The sequence below is a fragment of the Amyelois transitella genome, chromosome Z, assembly GCF_032362555.1.
Source record: "Amyelois transitella isolate CPQ chromosome Z, ilAmyTran1.1, whole genome shotgun sequence".
Classification (NCBI taxonomy): Eukaryota; Metazoa; Arthropoda; class Insecta; order Lepidoptera; family Pyralidae; genus Amyelois; species Amyelois transitella.
In genome coordinates this window covers 953,026-971,742 of record NC_083535.1, presented here as the reverse complement: position 1 = coordinate 971,742, position 18,717 = coordinate 953,026, and the positions used below count along the sequence as shown (strand labels likewise).

Below are 18,717 nucleotides of genomic sequence, written 5' to 3'. Positions count from 1 at the left end.
TTGAAGGCGTGACTTAAATATTTTTCTACTGGACTGGGTATTTCATCCCAAAAACATTATGCTCAATGCTTTAAATTTGAAAGACGTACTTAAAACATACAAAATATGATGGTCTAAAGAAAACACAAGAACACTGATCACTATATTTATTTACAATTGAATGATAAAAATTTGTAAGTAGCTTAAAACACATTCTTCCAAAAACTATTATTATTCCATTACTCTAGAGAGGGTCTATTCTAGGCGAAACCAAAATGTATAAAAAAAAATCACATACTTTGGCCCCTCAACCTGATTCATTTTTAAGTTAAATGCCATATCATATTATGCAGTTTGGTAAATATAAAATTAAAAACAATTGAAGATTCGCGTTCCGTTTATAATTATGACAGTGGGATTTCAGCTAAATGTTGAATAACTTCGAAACAGATAATCTGAGTAAAAAAATAAATAAATTACAAGCAAAATTAATTTCTAGCTGTGCAAATCTACTCTCACTTTCAATTCCAATAGTAACGGAACGCGATATTTTACTATTTATTTCAATTATTCAACAATACGATTAACTAGCACTTTGATTTATTGCACTATTGTCTTATAGACTAAGCATCGGTGACCGAAGAGAGAAATAAGATTGTAACATCCCGGAATCGGCTGAAGGAATGTCAAATTAGTGTAAAACTTAAAAATAAAAGGTTAAAGTTTGTTACAAAATAGAGGTGGCCAAAAATAAGCAGAATTAAGAAAAATAAATTCCTTTTTTGTTTTTTGTAAAAAAAAAATGTGGTTAGTTACTTCTAAATACCCTGAAAATATTGTAAGAACACGTTTAAAATGTAACTGGTCACGGATGCTTGGTCCCGGTTCACTATACCCAACTGCCTAATTTTGCGAAAAACGGAATTTCAAACAAATTATTAGTGGTACTGATGTTCTATTTCCGAACTAAGCGACTCACTCATAATTCAAATAAGTGGATTTTCGTTCGATGCGAACTCGAACTATTGACAGTTGGAAGAATCCATACATAAATTTAAAAATGATTGGGTGATAGTTCTACGAAACACGATCTAGATGTTTACAGCCTTAAATAACCCCCTAATCAAATAATATAACTACTTAATTATTTTAATGGACAGAATAACATTTCAGAGTATTAAAATAAATCGTTTAAAACAAATGCATTGGATTGCCGATGTACTTATATTACGAAAACACAACGATTGTCAAGTTTTGCTTGTCGATTTGTAACTGTCAATTCCAGACAATAACTGATTTCAATCCACTATGTCTCCCATTTTGATAACTGTAGACGTTGTTTTATGTTTTAGCGCACATCCCCTGATTGTAATAGGTACATAACATGCAATGTGTTCATATATTCATAAACCCAATAAACTAATATTATATAACCGAACGACATTCATCAACTGCTTTTATTATTGAAAGTCATTATTATAGAAAACAAAATCGTAGCAAAAATCATAAAAGCATTATAAAATATATACAAGGGACCTCTTATCACAAGTTATAATTATTTTGCATTGTATAACACGCTACCAATACATTGTCTGGCACCTTAGTTCATCTCTGTGTAAAATGTACCAGCCAAGTCGAGGTAAGGTATGTTCGACTATAGCAACTGCGCAGACACATGTCTTGATTAAACTTATGTGCCAGACATTGTACATACATGTCCGTCAGACGCCTACTTATTACACAGACATATAACCTACTAGATTAGATACTATTTTATTTCAAACGCAAGACGATGTGCTTTGGGGCCATGTGAATGAAGAAGGCATTAAATAATAAAAAGGAAAATAAAAGATTAAACACGGATAATATAATTGTAAACTAGTAATAAGGTAAATCTTCTCAGAGGATGGTTGTGTAATCTAGTTAAATATATATGTCTGTGGATATACTTATATTCCTACCCTATGTATAATGTGAATAACAAGCTACACCCTCACAGAAACACCAATGTACATTCAATATATATATTTTTAAGTCGGGACAAACGTCTCAATAAATCTTTCAAAAAGTGATGTGAAAACTAGAAAGAGATACGATTATAATTAGACTGTACAGAGTTAAAACGTTTTTAAAATATGCTCATTTATATAAATTGCTATGAAAACTTTTGCCCCAATCAAATTATTCACTGTAATATATTTCGCAATATACATGTTAAACGTTATCAACTGTACAATTGTACATCCCATTTCCATATTCGAGTTAATAACAGAAAATGTTCATCAAAAAATATTAATAAATAATTTGCCGAGATACTATTAAAACCACGGGTGCTATTTTGCTACTGATGTCTCATTCGATATCTACGAGTTCGATTAACCATTCGAAATAAGACACCAGGTTTAAAGATAGCACCCCGGTTTTATTTTTACAAACATTTGATTCGCTCGTGAAATGCGAGTGCACAAATATATAAATATGAAATATCAATGGAATTATGTAACAACATTTATCTAATACAAATTTCATGAACACAGATTAGATATGCAATAAGTTGTCAATGTTGTGAATAACAATATTAAAATATATCATGGACGATTTCAGAGCAAACGAATGGAACATAGAATTATCAATGGTTTTTTAAATCGCTAGTCCAAGTCAGCTCGGGCAACATCGTTAATAAAAAAAAATTCTTTATACGAGTGTTATTGTGAATAGTTGATTTTATTTAGGATTTCAACTTGTGATTTCGGTAATAAAATAGATTAATGCATACAACCCCACATTCACAGACAAGTCTTTTCATAGAGCACATTTATTTATTTAGTTTTGGTACAATAATATATAATTGCACACAGTTCGTCCACTGAAACTGGCCATTTCCTCGGCGCATTTGCTCTGTTTCTGACGTTCATAGTTGATCGAAGTTCATTATAGTCTAATAATAGTGAAGTACCCTCATATTCAAATGGATATAAACAACAAAAGTTTTCTTTTTTAATTTAATATTAATAAAACTTCTAGGCTGACGTCTACCAGATTTATTTGGCATACGATTAAGTTAATGTTATAAAAAAAAATTAAAATTTTTAAAGTGTTTTACGGCCACGGCTACAAGTCTGGACAATTAATTGCATCTTCAGTCTAACCGCGTTCTTAACCAAGTAAAAACCGGTTCGTTAAAATAATATTGAATTAAATTAATTAAAATTGTCAAGTATTTTATTTAAGACACTGTTAGTACTTTTCAATATAATATGTATCTGCTTAATATTGAAAGATGACTGGACATTTAAATGTGTCATATAACAGAGCAAGGAAGACTATAGGGCGTTCAGTGTTCTGTGGTACTTTAAGCTTAAGAGTGCGCGAATCCCAATCCAATCAAGCTTTAAAACTATGTGCTTTATACTAAAGTTCTGAATGCATTTGACGGCACGTAAATTGAACTACGCTCTGTCCACTTTACATGTGAGGGTCGTCGTTGGTTTCATGTTATTTTCCGAGTGTAATATTGAGGTTATAATTATAAATATTTTCCGGTATTTCTTACTCATCTGCCTACCCTTTCGGGAAAGTGGCGAGTATTTATTATGTGATAGTAAAGAAAGAACACACAGGGGTCAATAACGAACGTTCACGAAGCATATATCTATCCCTCTCTTTTTAAATCCTTGAGACAGAAAGAGAGGGAAGATCGACATACACCTTGGTTATACGTGAAAAGGATTAGTAAAAAGTGGAAACTATCGTCTCTGCCTACCCCCATGAGAAACAAGTATAAAGTTTGTCGTGTCGTGTCAACACAATCAGAGCTTAGGAAAAATATTTATAAACTACACAATTGAAACAACAACGAAATTTGAATATTACTCTAAAACAATATAGGCCTAATTAAGAGTTATTAACACCGTTTTTGAGTTTCTTATACTCCAAGAATAGATCTTTGACGTCCTGTAGCGAGCCCTCGATCTGTTTGACGAAATTCGACGAACTCTGGAACAGTGAAAATATATATATAAAGTGAAAATAGTGTAACGTAAACGACATGCTGTGGCTCCCGGCAACAATATAAAAAAAGAACAGAACCACTCCGTACCTTTCCCATGGATGTCGTAAAAGACGACTAAGGGATAGGCTTATAAACGTGGGGTTCGTCTTTAAGGCGATGTACTAGCAACCTAGCACTATTTGAATCGCAATTCTTGTGACGTCAATAAGTGATACCTTGTAATCAATTTTGAAAATAAATCTATTCTATTCTTATGGTCCTATTCTTTGTTCTATTGGTGCAGGGAACCACATGACACTGGTAATGATTATTTATACTTAATTATTACTAAGTTCATAATGTGTTCATTAAGTGTGACGTGTATTTGATGATACAATCAGAGCCGGATTTAGATGTCTTAAACGCTGGCAGTTATTAACAAAATTAAAAATAAAAATAAAGTATTCATCGCCTGAAATTGACCACTCTTTGGTTTTTTCGTGTAAGAATTGTGTTATTGCTTCTCTATGTTCATATAATTTGTATAAAAATCCTTTACATTTCCCAGACACCCCAAATCCGGCCCTGAATTGAACGCGACTTACTGCTACTACGTCCATTGTAAGCTAAACAAAATAAAATTTGATTTACATCATACAACTCAAAGTGGAGGTATATACCTAAATGAGTATATTTTATACGTGTGTGTCGTACCCAAATTATATAAGTTTTGATGCCTGAAATCCGTACCCGTTCTCAGAAGTGGGATGTAAAGGTCTCCAGCGTGGTTATAGCATGGTATGGAAATACTATCGCTGTCCCGCTTCACGTTATAATAAAAAGCGAAACAGCTATAGTTTTCCGAGCGTTAAAAACGCGCGTGGCATTTTTACGGGGTCAGAAGTGGGATCGATCAATTCCATCTTTGTAGGTATATATATTCACTATTAGAATCTCAATTCTATAATTAAGCCAAACAGCTGATTGTGACCTACCAGTCTTTCAAGACTGTTGGCTCTGTCTACATCGCAAGGGATATAGCCGTGATTATATGTTTGTATGTATTCTCACCGTAATGGGGCAACTCTTCTTGCTGGAGACGTGGAAGAAAACGGTGTCATCACCAACGATGATGTAGGAGACTCCGTAGCCGTCGTCGGCAACTGGACCGAAGCCGCCGCCAGCGCTGATACATTTGGGGTACTTCTTCAAGTCGAGGAGGTTTGTTTGACCTGGGGGCAATCATTAACTATCTGTATTTGGGTCCTATCTAATGCTTTGACATTGCATAGGATCCAGCTAGCGACTAGCTTTATACAATATCATCTCAGGTTTTAATTCCTTCATGGGAAGTAAGAGTTCAATAGTCGAATATGAAGAAGAAGTACAATATGAAGTGCCCCTCACTTCCTAGGGGCCAAAATTTAAACAATAATGTTTTTAGTTAAGAATAGTTTTTTTTTATTAATATTAGTTTATATTATTTAATTAGGTATATTTATTATTAGTACCTTTCTGATTAATTGTATATAATAGAATAGATTTATTTTCAAAATTGGATACAAGGTATCACTTATTAACAGTATAATATCCTTTTTTTATTAAAAGCTTATTGCAATGCTGATCAAAGACACCTTACCTTATCTTGGGGTTACAACACAAGCGTCTTTTCATAAGAAAGTAATTGGGTTTTTAACAGAGATAAGGTGCTTGTCAAAAGAGTCAACTAAAGAGATTCTACTTTTATCTGAAAGTTTATCCCACAGCTGACCCCATAAATTCTAGTTCAAAGAAGAAATTCCTAAAGGCACAATTTTTTTTGCAAAAGCTAGCAACTATATCGACTAACGAGTTATGAATGTGGATGAAGCGAAGGAAATATGATCTGAGATATGAGAGATCGTGGCAAGTGGAAAGAGGTAGTCTCTGCCTACCCCTCCGGGAAAGAGGCGTGATTTTATGTATGTATGTATGTTTATCGACTAACCGTGGGGTGTCTGGCTGGTGGAAAGACGCCAGGGCTCGTTGAACACCTCCTGGAGGAAGGGCGACTCCAGCTCCAGGTACTTGGAGACCACGTACAGGCAGAACAGGTGCCGGTCTATGCCCCGGCCGGACATCGCGTCCTGGTATCCTATCTGATGACGCTGGGAAGCTTTCTGGAATAACTCTATTTTTTGTTCCACCTGGAAGAAAATAAGGGGTTTATATATTTCTTCTCTATGAAATCACTTCTACGTCTAAGCATATAAAAGAAGAAAGTGAATGACTGACATATCAACGCGCAACACAAACCACTAGTTCTAGACTTGAAATTTAAATATATAAATACGTAGTTATATACTAGACAAATTACACAGATACTTGGCTTGTATTTTGTTTAGTTCTTTTTTGTGGTCTAAGGGTGATCTAAGAGAGGATTTCCCAAAATTCCCGCGTGAACGAGAATAATGGTGATTTCTTCTATTATGAGAATATAAAAGTGTGTTAAGTGTCTTGGTTTAATGCTTTTGAGGTATAAAGCTTGACCAGAAATATAGAATACCTCGCCATATTACAGATAAAAAAAGGAAATAAAAACTGTGGCGCAGCGGTAGTGCGCTTGTCTGTGTCACAATAGATCCCGGGTTCGAATCCCGGCCAGGGTTCGATGGGTAACTCTCACTCTCTGATTGTCCTGGGTCTTGGATGTTTATCTATTTGTTTGAGTATTTATTGTAAAATATAGTATCGTTGAGTTAGTATCTCGAGACAAGTCTTACTTTGAGGCTAACTCAATCTGTATAATTTGTCCCGTATATATTCATATTTATTAATTCTCGCCTATAAATAGAGATATTTTCGCATATTAAAAGAAGTAATAAATCATTTATCTATTACTTATATCAATCTGAAAGACATAGCTTTTAGTGATAAGGTCACCTTTTGCTGTTTTAGTACATGATTGTGACTTTTCTGTAATTTATTGCGATGCAATAAAAAGTTATTGTATTGCACTGTAGTGTAATGTATTGTATTGTACTGTAGTGTAATGTATTGTATTGTAGTGTAATGTACTGTATTGTATCACTGACCGTAGCGTCAGGATCCTGCATAGCCTTAACCCAGGCTGAGCTCTCAATGGTGCAAGGTCTGACGGTCTCAGTGCGACCTTCACGGAACATCCTGGTCATGGAAGCCTCGTAAGTAAGACAGAACCTTCCGGCGTCGCGGTAGTATGACAATTGGAGAATCAGTTGGATGAACGCGTCAGGGGATACTCGGCATGTCTTCATGAATCCTGTAACAATTAAATAATTAATATATTCTCAATACTCATCACTACATAGTATTAAACAAAGTCGCTATTTTAGTCTGTTTGTCTGTATGCTTAAATCTTTAAAATTACGCAACGGATTTTGATGCGGTTTTTTGTAACAGGTGGAGTGATTCAAGAGGAAGGTTTTTATGTATAATAACATTTATAATTTTGCACGCGTGCGAAGCCGGGGCGGGTCGCTAGTAATTAATATATTCTCAATACCCATTGACTGATAAACTTGGGATTCTTCTTTTAGGCGATGGGCTAGCAACCTGTCACTGTTTGAATCTCAATTTCATCATTAAGTGGCTGGGGGTGCCCTTTCAGTCTTTTGATGGCAGTTGGCTCTGTCTACCCCGCATGGGTATACAAAGCCCACTGTCATATAGATACTTAGTCACACACATTACAGCAACACTTTATTTATAATAATTATATAAATATATAATGTCAGGTCAGTCGAAACAAAATTTAAAATGTGATCTAATAAATATTCCAATTAAAATAAGGCCATTAGGTCGTTTAACCTGCAATTTGGAACAGAATTTGTTATAACACAACTCGAGATATGAACCGGTTCATAGTTCAGATGAATAAACGTTAGATACTAGTCTAGAAATGTGTATAAGCCTATCCCTTAGTCGTCTTCTACGACATCCATGGAAACGTGATGGAGTAGTCGTATTCTTTTCTATTTAATAGCTGCCGGTAACCACACGGTACTAAACTAACTACTAGTTAATAAAATTAATTGCTCACCTTTTCCATTACCCTTAGCCGCCTTCTACGACATCCATGGAAACGGGACGGAGTGGTCGTATTCTTTTCTATTTAACAACTGCCGGTAACCACACGGCACTAAACTACTAGTTAATAAATAACTGCTCACCTTTTCCATATTTGGTGTACATGAGAATCCTCAGATCGACATCGTTCAGCAGTTTCTGCGCGACATTATAGGACACGTCTATCCCTTTGAGGAGCTCCTCATTGTTGAGTTCCCACTGCAGGCGGATCGGCGGCGGGGGTGGAGCCTCCACCGTGCCCAGGGTATTGCCGTCTGGGGCGTAACTATTGAAAAACAAAAACATACATATGCTCACGTCTATATCCCTTGCGGGGTAGACAGAGGCAACAGTCTTGAAAATACTGAATGGCCACGTGCAGATGTTTGGCTTAATGATAGAATTGAGATTCAAATAGTAACAGGTTGCTAGCCCCCATCGCCGAAAAAAGAATACCAAGTTTGTAAGCCTATCCCTTAGTCGCCTTTTACAAAATCCATGGGATCGAGATGGAGTGGTGCTATTCTTTTTTGTGTTGGTACCGGGAACCACACGGCACAAAACATTAAAAAAAAATAAGAAAGCCATACAGCTGAACGTGGCCTTTCAGTCTTCTCAAGAGTGTTGGCTCTGTCTACCCCGCAATATACACATGATATATTTGTATGTATGTATAAACATGTTTGCGTCCTATTGCTTGGCAACATCCAGTTATTTTCTTAAGATAATTTATCTAAATCGTTTCAATAAAAATTTCAACAAAGTTTAATAATTATAGCTTAACTTAATTAACTTTCGGTATTAGTAAAAAGAGAACCGCCTCCAATCCTATAAATCGGTTAAATTTCTAAAACCTTCTTAAAACTAAGTGTACAAACATTTTTCTAAAATCTCACATCAAAATCGGTTCATCGAAACTCGAGATAATCGCGCACACAGATAAATTGAGTTAAGTTAAATTGAGAACCACTTTCTTTTTTTTAAGGGCGGTTAAAAATGATACCTAGATAATCGCCGACACAGACAAGACAACACAAGTTAAATTGAGAACCACCTTTTTTTAAGGGGGGTTAAAAATGATACTTACCCAACTTCCAACTCGGACCATATAACGTATTCCCACAAATGACCCATAACTGGAGCGTCCGCCCTGTAAGAAACAAAAAAAAAATTTATTACCAGCTGTGCCCGCGACTTCGTCCGCGCGGAATAGTTATTTAGGGCATCATTGAAGCCCTCAAGGATGAATAATTTTCCCCGTTCTTTTTTCACACATTCCATTATTTCTTTGCTTGTTATAGTTGCAGCGCGATGTTATAAAAGCTAAGCTAAAGCCTTCTTCGATAAATGGTCCATTCACTGCAAAAAATATTTTTCAATTCGAACCAAAACAAACAAACTCTTCAGCTTTATAATATCTATTAGTATAGATAGTTCTATTGTAATTGAACTCTCTCTTTCATTTGACTTACAGACATCACGATAATATCAAACGGGATAGGCAGAAAGCCATGAGGGGTAGGCAGAGACCATCGTTCTAACAGCCACTATCCCTTAGGTATTTCACTTCATCCACTTAACGTAGTACGCAAAGAGCTGACAAGCAATTGACCTCATAAGTACCCTATTAATTCATTTACCTGCCAGTAGGTACTAAGTATGCGTGCACTTTGTGCATTAACAACTATTGACCTTGCATTGTAAAGACGAAAAAAAAATAATTAAAAAAAATAAACTTTTCACTTACCATGTATGCTCAGCGTTGAAACCAAGCTAAAATGAAAAAAAAAAAAATTTAATACAAAGAGTATGGTTTGCCCTTTTTTTTTAAATAATGACGTTCAAAATTGTTACGTTCGTGTTTCAAATAAATAATTAAAATTGTAAAGGTATACCTAGAAATTCTTTTTGAGATGTTATGTCTTCAGACAAAAGTACTTTCATTTGAAAATTTTACCGATAAAATTTTTATAAAGTAAAAACAATGTCGCATCTTCTTAACATCTTGGTGTTATTAACATACATATAGTAACGGTTATATCCCTTGCGGGGTAGACGGAGCCAACAGTTCTATAAAGATTGATAAGCCACGTTCACCTGTTCGGCTTAATGGTAGAATTGAGATTCAAATAGTGACATTTATTTATTTATTTATTTATTTACTTTTCTTACCTATAACGACGACACGTATAATACGACATGTTATCCCTTAGTCTAAGTACGTATTACGCTACGTATTTCCCGAAGCCTAGTCAAACAAGACATTAAAACTAAAAGAATTGAAGGAATATAGATTTAATGATGCGTATGTTACACGTCTCATCCCTTACGGGGTGGACACAGCACGGGACTCACCGAGCCGTTGGTGCTGAAGCACAGGTTGAACGACTTGTCGAACCACCGATCGTGACCTTTCCCGTGGAGTAGGATGCGACCCTGTTTCTCCAGGGAAGTAGGGTCAGACTCATCATAACCATACTCAATGTCATCTGCAAGAAGAGGGATTAATAAATACTTATATATGTTTCATGTTTTTTTTTTCGTCTATGATTTTTTACATACATACATACATATGGTCACGTCTATATCCCTTGCGGGGTAGACAGAGCCAACAGTCTTGAAAAGACTGAAATGGCCACATTCAGCTATTTGGCTTAATGATAGAATTGAGATTCAAACAGTGACAGGTTGCTAGCCCGTCGCCTAGAAAAGAATCCCAAGTATGTAAGCCTATCCCTAGTCGCCTTTTACGACATCCATAGGAAAGAGATGGAGTGGTCCTATTCTTTTTGTATTGGTGCCGGGAACCATACGGCACATATTACATTATATTTAGATATATCTACAAATTCTGCATCCTGTCTGAATAAGTAATCGAATTATAATCCAATATCGCCATTATTTTAACACTTATCAAGGCATTATCTTGATCAAATGTTTGTTGTTGTATAATACGTGTGACGATAACAACCTGGTACAAATATATCCGGATTGTATGCTTATCGACTTTTTTTCAAGACATAATAACTCTAAAGGGATAGGAGAGGGAATAGGAATCATATTATAAAGGAAATATTGTACGTCCATATGGGCAGGACAGAGTGATACCTATAATTTTATTGTTGACCTATTTTTTTTTTGTTTTTACCTGTGTTTCACAATAAAGATGTCCGATTTGATTTGATTTGATTAGGAGTCCGGGTTATGGCCTCCTATCTAGAGTGGTGAGGTGTATAGCCAGGAGGAAGAGTACTGGTCAGTTTGATGTCAGGTTATGGGCACGGGTAGGTAAATATCAGTTGGTCGTATTTCAGGTGACACATTAAGGCGGTCCTCTCAATATGTGCAGCTACGTCCTGTTGCAACCACGGTTGAACATGGTGATAGGTTATGGGCCCAGTATACCATGAGGTCAGTTTGATTGTTTGTTTGTTTGTAATATCTTTATTGCATAGAAATTTACACAGTAACAAGAAAATAGTACAAAGTTATAAAATAAACAAATCACTAGCAATGGCGGACTTATCCCATAAAGGGATCTCTTCCAGTCAACCGGCAAAACAATAAAGGAACTAGATAATTCAGTAAAAAGCGGCAAGTCACTGTGTTTTTAGCAACAATATAATAATATACTAACATTTGATGTTTGGTTTGCGACTCAAGTAGAGTTAATATCAGATTGCTATCACTTACCAAGACATGCATTAAAGGCAGCCTTCTCAATACAGTGCTGTTGTCACTACCGTTAGGTTATGGGCCCATAATACCATGAGGTCAGTTTGATGTTAGGTTATGTGCAGAGGTAGGGTAGATATTATACTAACACAAGTCAGAGAAGGCAAGGAGTGGTCTAAAATACTATTGGAATGGAAATCATGAAGTGCTCAATAAAACGATGTCAGAGAGAATAACGGGCAGCAATTTTATTGTAATTGCTTGAGGGGGACTTACACAAGGCTATGTAGACTTACCAAGGCATACATTGAAGGCGGCCCGCTCAATACAGTGAAGGGAAGTCCTGTTGTGACCACGGTTGAACATAGTCGTCCGGATATGGGCCCAGTGCGTGCGGTCGCCGGCGGTCAGGGCTGCCAATCGCTCTTCACCGATAACTGGCTCCGATTTGTCATCTAGGATTTGTTGGATTTGTCTATGGAATAAAAAAGAAATTACATTAAAATTAAATTAAGAACAAGCTCTGTTATTTTAATTTTTTTCGGCCTGTAAACCAATAGTACCAGGTACGGATTGCCTGTCAAGTCATAATGAGCAATAACTTTTTCAGATTGGCTTGGATGATTATATATTTATATATAAGTGATATATATGAGATAGATAATAGATTTAAAATGAAATTTAGTATGATTATATGTGAGTAATTTTTCATTTCACTTCACAAAATAAAAAATTACAACCAAACATGTTTTCTCTTAAAAATACATATTGATGTAAAAATACATTTTGCTGTATTTTTCAATGACATATCCATTTCGTTACGACCTTGTAAAAACAATGCAACGATTTTTTTTACTACAAAAAATATGCCGTTTTTTTTGGCTGCCGAAAGACAAGGCCGTATCAGCGCAAGCGGAGCTCGTGCATTTTATCTACCACTAGCTGTGCCCGCGACTTAGTCCGCGTGGATGAGTTATTTTTAGTAGTAGTAGGTATCATTGAAGTCCTCAAGGATAAATAATTTTCCCCGTTTTTTTTTCACATATGCCATTATTTCTTTGCCCCTTATAGTTGCAGCGTGATGATATATAGCCTAAAGCCTTCCTCGATAAATGGTCTATTCAACGCAAAAATAATTTTTCAATTCGAACCAGCAGTTCCTGAGATTAGCGCGTTCAAACAAACAAACAAACACTTCAGCTTTATAATATCAGTATAGATTGTCCGAACACGAACGCTGTCGCGAATACGCGGATAAAATTAACATTTTTCATTACTATGACATTGTACGTAACTTGTAACCGCTATAAGGCCTTCCGTAAACAAATTGCTGTGCCCCGCCGTTTATCCCTGGTCCCGACCGTGAATCGGGATCAGTGTTAAGGCCACAGCTCATTTTCCAATTGAACTATGGCCGGGTCTAGGCGAACCTACGTCACTTGCGTTTAAATGTTACATGGTCATATACAAAGGCTATGCCGTGTGGTTTACGGCACTTTAGAAAAGGGCTGCGCCATTTGTACTTAAGGGTGTCTTCGGGGGTATCTTAATTTGATGGCGTTATTGACGAAGTATATTAAGGACGTCCTGGTAAAGGGTCAGGTGAAAAGTACCCGAAACCGCCGAGCTTGTATGAAGAGAATTATGAATGTGGATGAAGCGAAGGAAGTATGCAGAGATCGTGGCAAGTGGAAATAGGTAGCTTCTGCCTACCCTTCCGGGAAAGAGGTAGGATTTTATGTATGTATTGACAAAGTAAGCCATCGAAGCGACCACAACCACTCTGTAAAGAGTACGCGACAAAGGAGATCCTTAAGTTGATGTTTAACAACGCGACTAAGGGAATAACATGTTCATCTAAAGTGAGCTTCTCTTCGTATCTCGCGCGAATTTAAAAAATCAATTAACGTAAAGGCTTATAAACCGGCTTCTTTTACACGATAAGCTAACCAAGCTTAGCTCTAACGATATCACAATTCCATTATTAAACATTCCAGCTGAACATGGCATTTGAGTTATTTCGATACTAATTAACGTTTACCAATTTGTGAATAACGTGTGGTTCCCGGCACCATTATTCAAATTCAAAATTTTATTCATTATTATAGGATACTACATATCGCTTAATAATTGTCAAACGTTTGGTTACACAACATTGGTTGACGTCATTAGAAAAAAGAATAGGGCCACTTCCATCTCTTCCTCATGGATGTCGTAAAAGGCGACTAAGGGATAGGCTCATAAACTTGGGATTCTTCTTTTAGGCGACAGGCTAGCAACGTGTGCCTATTTAAATCTCAATTCCTTATCAGTCTTTTTAAGACTGTTGGCTCTGTCTACCCCGCAAGGGATATAGGCGTGATTATATGTATGTATGTAAATTTGTGAATAAATCCAGAAGTCCAATCCACATAATGCACGGAACGTACTAACGGTAAAGTATAAATTTACACAAAATGGCGGTTTCAGCTGGTAATAGACAAATCCGCCACAGATTACATAACATTCAGAAGTTGCCAAAATTCACGACAAGGTAAACGACCCCGCGAGAATTTGCCCTTATCATGAACCGAAATTATTTTTATCAATTGAACGGTGACGTAAACAATAATCTGCAGACAAAAATCTAGATATAAAAGCGGGGGCCAATCGATCAGACTTAGTTATCAGACCAAGTGGGTTGCTAATCCAGAAAATCCTTTACGTCTAGACAGTTATAATTAATTCGCGTAATTCACATTTTTAAATGCATAGATCAAGTATTAAAAACTTCAATGAGTACAAGGGAATATTATAATAACAGTTTCTACTGCCGTGTGGATCCCGGCACCAATACAAAAAAGAATACGACCACTCCATCTCTTTCCCATGGATGTCGTAAAAGGCGACTAAGGGATAGCTTACAAACTTGGGATTCTTTTTTTGTACGGGATAAATTCAATTAATATTGAACTGATTTTCATGGATTAATTGATTTATGAGGAAGGCAGCCATTTACATACATACATATCTACATATAATCGAGTCTATACTTCTTGCGGGGTAGACAGAGCCAACAGTCTTGGAAAAACTAATCGGCCACGTACAGTGAGATTTTAATAGTGACAGGTTGCTAGCCCACCGCCTAAAATAAACATACCAAGTTTATAAGCATATCCCTTAATCGACCTTAACGAGATGGATTGGTCTTTTTATTTTTTTATACATATATGACCACGTCTTTATCCCTTACGGGGTAGACAGAGTCAACGGTCTTGAAAAGACTGATAGGCCACGTTCAGCTGTTTGGCTTAATGATAGAATTGAGATTCAAATAGTGACGGGTTGCTAGCCCATCGCCTAAAAGAAGAATCCCAAGTTTATAAGCCTATCCCTTAGTCGCCTCTTACGACATCCATGGGAACGAGATGGAGTGGTCTTATTCTTTTTTTTTTTTTATTGGTGCCGGGAACTACACGGCACATTTTTTTATTGATGCCGGAAATAGTCCATTTACATCGTAGGTTTACCTTATGTTTTACTACGCGATGTAAATATATCGTATAAGGAAAAATATAATTTTGAATACCAATGGGCAGGTGTTTCAACGTCACATCGATGCGTTAGGACCGCTTGACCTTATAGGGTCGGATTGCCATACGCATAATCACGGCAAAATAACGAAAGTATAATGTTAACGAATAACGAATATGTAGCGAGTCGCGGTCAAGTCACAGAAAGTTATCACTGGCCAGTTATAGTGTGAAAATCAAAGAAAAAATTAATTTTACATTTTTAAATTATTGATGGAAAATATATTTTTTTTAAAGAACATCTTTATAAGACTAAAGCGACTACGGTACTTAGTATCGATTCACAGTCGGATCAAGTACCTTATTTTAATCGTGATTTATTTATCGGAATCTTATAGGTACACTTATTTCACTGTTTACGAACAATATTCGGGTGAAACGTAAGAGTTGAAAGGCATGGAATCGCAGACAGTAGGCTTATGCATACATACATACATATGGTAACGTCTATATCCCTTGCGGGGTAGACAGAGCCAACAGTCTTGAAAAGACTGAATGGCCACGTTCAGCTATTTGGCTTAATGATAGAATTGAGATTCAAATAGTGACAGGTTGCTTGCCCATCGCCTAAAAAGAATCCCAGGTTTGTAAGCCTATCTCTTAGTCGCTTTTTACGACATCCATGGGAAACAGATGGAGTGGTCCTATTCTTTTTGTATTAGTGCCGAGAACCACACGGCACAGGCAAGCATGACGACATCTTATTTTTTGTTTTGTAGTTAATTTAGTTTCTCAACAAATAAAACATTGGTCAAGTAATGGCATCAATAAACAATGAACTACCTGAGATATACGAAGTAACGTAACACATTATTTGGACGAGTCCAAAACGCCCCTTACAAAACGCTACTTAAGTGTGACGTCACACCTGAATTTCTTGTACGCGTCGTAAACTTGATTTGTGATCTTGATATAGACGTGACCTTATGTATGTATGTATATCATGCCTATTACCGAGTGACAACATACATACATACATAAAATCACGCCTCTTTCCCGGAGGGGTAGGCAGAGACTACCTCTTGAGTGACAACTCTGTACTTAAACTATTTTTTTGTATAGAAACTGCGGTCTAGTAGCATTAAGTCAGTACTTTAATTACACAATCAACTCCGCATTGAATTTAGCTCGCAAGGTCTCGAAGCGAAATTTCGATCGTCACAACTAAACTGGTTTTGTTGAAACATGTGATACGGAAATTGAGGTTGGCAAAATTTTTGCGCGACTCTCCAATATAGAGGTACCGACTAGAGGCCGCCCGCTACTTCGTCCGCGTGGAATCAATCCCGCGGGAACTCCGGCATAAAAAGTAGCCTATATGTTATTCTGGGTCTTCAGTTACCTACTTAACAAATTTAATCGTAATCGGTTCAGTAGTTTTTGCGTGAAAGAGGATCATGTTTTTTTTTTAATAATATTTTTAACAACATTCATCATGGCGTTGTGAGTCTTGAATATTGTCCTTTTTTACCAGTTTTTCATTGTATACATACATATTCCACGTCTATATCCCTTTGGGGTGGACAGAGCCAACAGTCTCGAAAAGACATATAGGCCACGTTCAGCTGTTTGGCTCAATGTTAGAATTGAGATTCAAATAGTGACAGGTTACTAGCCTATCGCCTAAAAGAAGAATCATAAGTTTATAAGTATATATCCCTTACTCGCCTTTTACGACATCCATGGGAAAAAGATGGAGTAATCCTATTTTTTTTATAGGTATCGGGAACCACACGGCTTCTATATCTAGCTAGCTAAGCTAAATTTTTATATAAAATAATATTGGGTAAAAGTGGACAAAAAAGATTGATGAATTTAGATGAAGCAAAAGTATGCAGGGAAGGCAAGGCAGGCAAATGGAACGATGTAGTATCTGCCTACATCTCTCGAAATGACGAGTTATGTATAAATCCTTAGAGCACCTTTGACCTACGACTATTATTTATTTTGGTTAATGTTAGTTCCGTTTTATTTTTAGGTAATTCTAACTAAAATTATGAATGCGAAAGTAAGTTTGTTTGTTGCCACTTGAAGCGTTGTATACTGAACTAATCTTCTTAAAATTTTACGTATTGTATAATTAAGAGTCCCTTCTCTTCTCTTAAGATTTGCGAAGATCCTGCATTCTTTTGTAGGTGGCATTAAATTCGCGCGAGCGAAGTTGCAGGTAAAATCTAGCTTCTAATAAAATACTAAAAGAAGAAAGGAAGAATGAAAAACTGATATTAAAAACGGTGTATATAAATATAAAATCATAATAATTGATCAAATTCCATACGAATGGAAACTTTTTCAATGACACATGGTAACATAAAAAAAAAAAACACTTTATATAACCTAGCAGCGGCAACCTGCGCAAGCGCCGTTTTTTGCCGATCAATAAAAAAATATCGCCAATATATCAATAAGGTGAAATGTCGCGTACCCAGAAAATTATAGAAAAAGATGGCGCTTGATATGAGATTTCTTTAGTGAGTATATAGATCTCCCAAAAGTCCTTAGGGAACAGAATTTCACAAAACAGCAACTTCTTTGACATATATGCTCCTCGGGCTATGGGCTAGAAACCTGTCCATATTTAAATCTTAATTCTATCATTAAGCCAAACAGCAGTACGTGGCCGATCAGTCTTTCCCAAGACTGTTGGTTTTGTCTGCCCCGCAAGGGATATACACGTAAAGATAACAGATAAAGCCGCGATTAAGGTGTAGACTAAGGGATGTCCTGAAATGTGCCGTTTTTTGTTTATATTATTTTTATTTCACACTTTTTATACTTTTTATTTCATACAAACATATTAGGAAAGGGACTGGAACTTATCTTACTAATATTATAAATGCGAAAGTTTGTATGTCAGTATGGATGTTTGATACTCTTTCACGCAAAAACTACTGAACCGATTACGATGAAATTTGTTATGTAGGTAGCTGAAGACCTAGAATAACATATAGGCTACTTTTTATCCCAGAGTTCCCGCGGGATTGATACGGTTTCCATGCGGACGAAGTCGCGGGCGGCCTCTAGTAGATAAATAATACAGTACAAGAGCAGGGTTCTTCTGTTCGTGTTTTTGTACGACGTATATTATCCGTTGAAGTAGCAACAGTTTTTTTTAGAATTCCCGCGGGATTGATTCCACGCGGACGAAGTCGCGGTCGTTAACGCATACGACTTTATAGTAACTATTCCCAAACGAGTGGCGCCCGGGGAGCAACCACTATTAAAAACTTGTTACACGAGACACAGACGTGTACTCTTAAGTGTCACGATATCTGCCAGACGGGAAACATTAAATTATTAATTGTTTACTTTATACATTATCGCCTAGTGAATGAATAACCTTTTGTTCAACAGACTACGAAAAATTAGTTTTTAGGTTATCATTGCGACCCGCTTTTTTTGATAATAAATACC

At 36.3% G+C, this 18,717-nt stretch overlaps 1 protein-coding gene across 2 annotated transcripts in view; it reads right to left on the bottom strand.

The window, feature by feature from the left end:
• Positions 1–131: 131 nt before the first annotated feature.
• The window catches only part of LOC106130598 (carnitine O-palmitoyltransferase 1, liver isoform), a 32,086-nt gene continuing 13,500 nt past the window's right edge, over positions 132–18,717 (bottom strand). For both annotated transcript variants that reach the window (XM_013329487.2, XM_013329488.2), the window contains exons 8-16: positions 12,028–12,206; positions 10,412–10,545; positions 9,804–9,829; positions 9,144–9,206; positions 8,161–8,342; positions 7,045–7,250; positions 5,958–6,156; positions 5,042–5,202; positions 132–3,975 (exon numbers count right to left, since the gene is read on the bottom strand). In XM_013329487.2, the coding sequence (XP_013184941.1) occupies positions 3,874–3,975; positions 5,042–5,202; positions 5,958–6,156; positions 7,045–7,250; positions 8,161–8,342; positions 9,144–9,206; positions 9,804–9,829; positions 10,412–10,545; positions 12,028–12,206 (1,252 nt within the window). In that variant the 3' untranslated portion in view covers positions 132–3,873. The remainder of the gene's footprint in view (positions 3,976–5,041; positions 5,203–5,957; positions 6,157–7,044; positions 7,251–8,160; positions 8,343–9,143; positions 9,207–9,803; positions 9,830–10,411; positions 10,546–12,027; positions 12,207–18,717) is intronic.